General features: G+C 53.6%; 1 protein-coding gene across 1 annotated transcript; it reads left to right on the top strand.

Moving 5' to 3' along the window:
- The first annotated feature begins 517 nt into the window (after nt 1-517).
- On the top strand, nt 518-2,555 carry LOC122756639. Its single transcript, XM_044006854.1, has 3 exons — nt 518-942; nt 1,026-2,224; nt 2,344-2,555. The coding sequence occupies exons 1-3, from the start codon at nt 518-520 to the stop codon at nt 2,553-2,555; spliced, it is 1,836 nt and encodes a 611-aa protein (XP_043862789.1).
- The last annotated feature ends 322 nt before the right edge of the window (nt 2,556-2,877 follow it).

The raw sequence follows: 2,877 nt of genomic DNA, 5'->3' as shown, positions 1-2,877 counted from the left end.
AGGCGGTTCGAAGCAGTCCACGCGAGAAGCTGTCAGTGGCAATCGTGGAGAGGACGACAGACTTCGCGGAGGAGGATATTGACGGCTTCCTGAAGTCAGAGTTTGCAGAGTTGGGAAGAGTACAAGGGACGTCAACGGTGGCGGTGCACAGAATCACGATAAAAGACGATCAACCGGTCAAACAGCGCTTCTACCCGAAGAACGCCAAGGTCGACGAGTTGTTACAGAAAGGGTGCATCGAGCCGTCTAGGTGCCCGTACAGCTCTCCCATAGTGATGGTGAAAAAGAAGACGGGTCAATGGCGGTTGTGCGTGAATTTCCGCCAAATAAACGCGAAGTCCGTGAAGGACGCGTACCCAATGGCAATGATTAACTACATTCTGGATCAATTAAGGGAGTCTAAGTACATAAGCAGCCTGGATTTGAAGGACGGGTACTGGGAGATTCCGTTGGCAGCGGCAAGTCGGCAATATACGGCATTTACGGTGCCGGGAAAGGGCCTATTCAGTGGAAAGTAATGCCATTCGGACTGCACTCCGCATCGGCGACGTCCCAGCGGGCGTTGGACCAGGTGATAGGACCCGAGATGATGCCACACGCCTTTGCGTATCCGGATGACATAATTGTGATCGGACGGGCACTACAAGAACACAAGCGCAACCTGAAAGAGGTTTTCCAGAGGCTAAGGGCGGCAAACCTGAAAGTTAACTCAGATAAGTGCAAGTTTTTTCGAAAGGAGCTACAATACTTGGGTCACCGCGTAACGGATCAAGGCATCGGAACAGATCCGGGGAAAGTAGCGGCAATAGCACAGCTGAAGCCCCCGGTAAACGTGAAGGAGCAGCGACAGTACCTAGGAGTGGCATCGTGGTACAGGCGTATTGTACCTGATTTTGCGATGCTGGTGCAACCGTTGAACTCACTCCTCAAGAAACAGGCAAGGTGGGAATGGACAGACGCCCACCAAGAAGCATTCGAGAAGAAGAAGAAGCTAATCCGATCCTGGCATGCCCCGATTTCACAAGGACTTTCGTGCTACAGACCTACGCCAGCGACTACGGGCTGAGCGCTATCCTCACACAGCACTCCGAGCAAGGCGACCGGGTCATATCCGACTCCAGCAGAGCGCTGAACGGAGCGGAAAAGAATTACTCTGCGACAGAGAAGGAGTGTTTAGCGATAGTGTGGGCTGGCAGAAAATTAGGACCGTACCTAGAAGGCTACCATTTCAAAGTGATAAAAGATCACATGGCCCTGAAGTGGCTGAACAGGATCGAGAGCCCGTCTGGAAGGATCGGGAGGTGGGCGCTGGAGATCCAACAATACGATTTTGAAATCTCGTATAGAAACGGCCAGCTGAACATCGTCGCGGACGCCCTGTCGAGACAGCCACTGCAGATAACGAGCCGCAGGATAACGGCGAGGGAAGAAGGGCGCCCGAACGAGCAGCAAGAATGCAGGTGGACAGGAGAGATGCGGAGAAAAGTGAGGCAGGATCCCCAAAAATGCCCAGACTACCTACAGGAGGCCGGACAGTTGTACAGGCACATTCCGCACCGGGCAGGAAATGAGGATATGATGTCATGGAAGCTGTGTGTACCAACCAGGATGAGGCAGCGCTTCATGTCCGAGAACCACGACATGCCGACGGCAGGACACCTGGGATGTCGGAAGACAATTGCGAGGGTGGCTGCCAGGTATCACCGGCCAGGAATGCACCGAGGCATAAGAAGGTACGTGTGGAACTGCGAGAGCTGCATGAGGTACAAGCCTAACCAGCTGCAAGCAGCCGGGAAAATGCTGACCCAGGTGCCGGAAGAACCATGGGCCACCGTGTGTGCTGATTTTGTGGGCCCCTTGCCGAGGTCAAGGCACGGAAATTCGATACTGCTGGTCTTGGTGAACAGGTTCTCCAAGTGGACCGAGATCGTTCCGATGCGAAGGGCAGCCACCGAGACGCTACGAAAGGCTGTGCGAGAGCGAATAGTGGCCAGATACGGGGTGCCAAAAGTTATGATCACGGAAAACGGAGTCCAATTCACGAGCAGGGCGTTCAGGAGGTTTTTGGAGGAGCTGGGTGTGGGACACCAGCTCACGGCTCCATATACTCCACAAGGAAACCCGACAGAAAGGGTCCAACAGGACCATGAAAACAATAATCGCGCAGTTCACAGGGGCCGATCAGAGGACATGGGAAGAGAACTAGCCGGAGCTGCAGCTGGAGGTAAACACGAGTGTGGCGGAGACCACCGGATACTCGCCGGCATTTATAACGCAGGGAAGAGAACCAAGGCTGCCGAACGCATTGTTCGACGAACAGACGGCCGGTGTAAACAGACGCAGAAAACGCGGAAAAACTGAAGGAGATCTTCGAACTGGTTTGGAGGAATATGAAAAAGGCAGCGCAGGATCAGGCGCGTCACTACAATCTCCGAAGGAGGCCGTGGAAACCCAAGGTGGGAGAAACAGTATGGACCAAAGAGCACCACCTATCAAAGCAGCCGAGGGCTTCGCGGCGAAACTGGCACCAAGGTTTGACGGGCCGTTCAAAATAAAGAAATTAACGTCACTAGTAATTTGTGTATTGGAACACGCAACCACTAGGAAGACGAAAACGGCTCATATTAGCGACTTGAAGCCGGCGGGCCAGAGGACACCGGGTGCGAAAAACCATAATAAAACCCTTTAGGGAAGAAGGGGGGAGGACGATACAGGGTATCGAAAAGTCGCAAGGCAAAAGTCACTCAAAAGAAACACAAAAAGGCCCGTTGGAGCGCGAGAGCGGGACAGGGAGGATATACAGCCGGAAAACAGTTAACGGCTAACGCACACAGTTGCGAATTTCGTGGGTGGCAGGTACACGGAGGAGAATCCCGT

This window comes from Drosophila santomea, unplaced genomic scaffold (genome assembly GCF_016746245.2).
Source record: "Drosophila santomea strain STO CAGO 1482 unplaced genomic scaffold, Prin_Dsan_1.1 Segkk83_quiver_pilon_scaf, whole genome shotgun sequence".
Taxonomy (NCBI): Eukaryota; Metazoa; Arthropoda; class Insecta; order Diptera; family Drosophilidae; genus Drosophila; species Drosophila santomea.
Note: the sequence above shows the minus strand (reverse complement) of the source record. Positions and strands in the feature narration are given on the sequence as shown.

Coding starts and splice junctions, on each gene's coding strand:
- LOC122756639 (XM_044006854.1), top strand. CDS start 518: ATGCCATTCGGACTGCACTCCGCATCGGCGACGTCCCAGCGGGCGTTG. Junction 943..1,025: donor CTCCTCAAGAAACAGGCAAG/GTGGGAATGGAC, acceptor CGATTTCACAAG/GACTTTCGTGCTACAGACCT. Junction 2,225..2,343: donor AGCCGGAGCTGCAGCTGGAG/GTAAACACGAGT, acceptor AAACAGACGCAG/AAAACGCGGAAAAACTGAAG.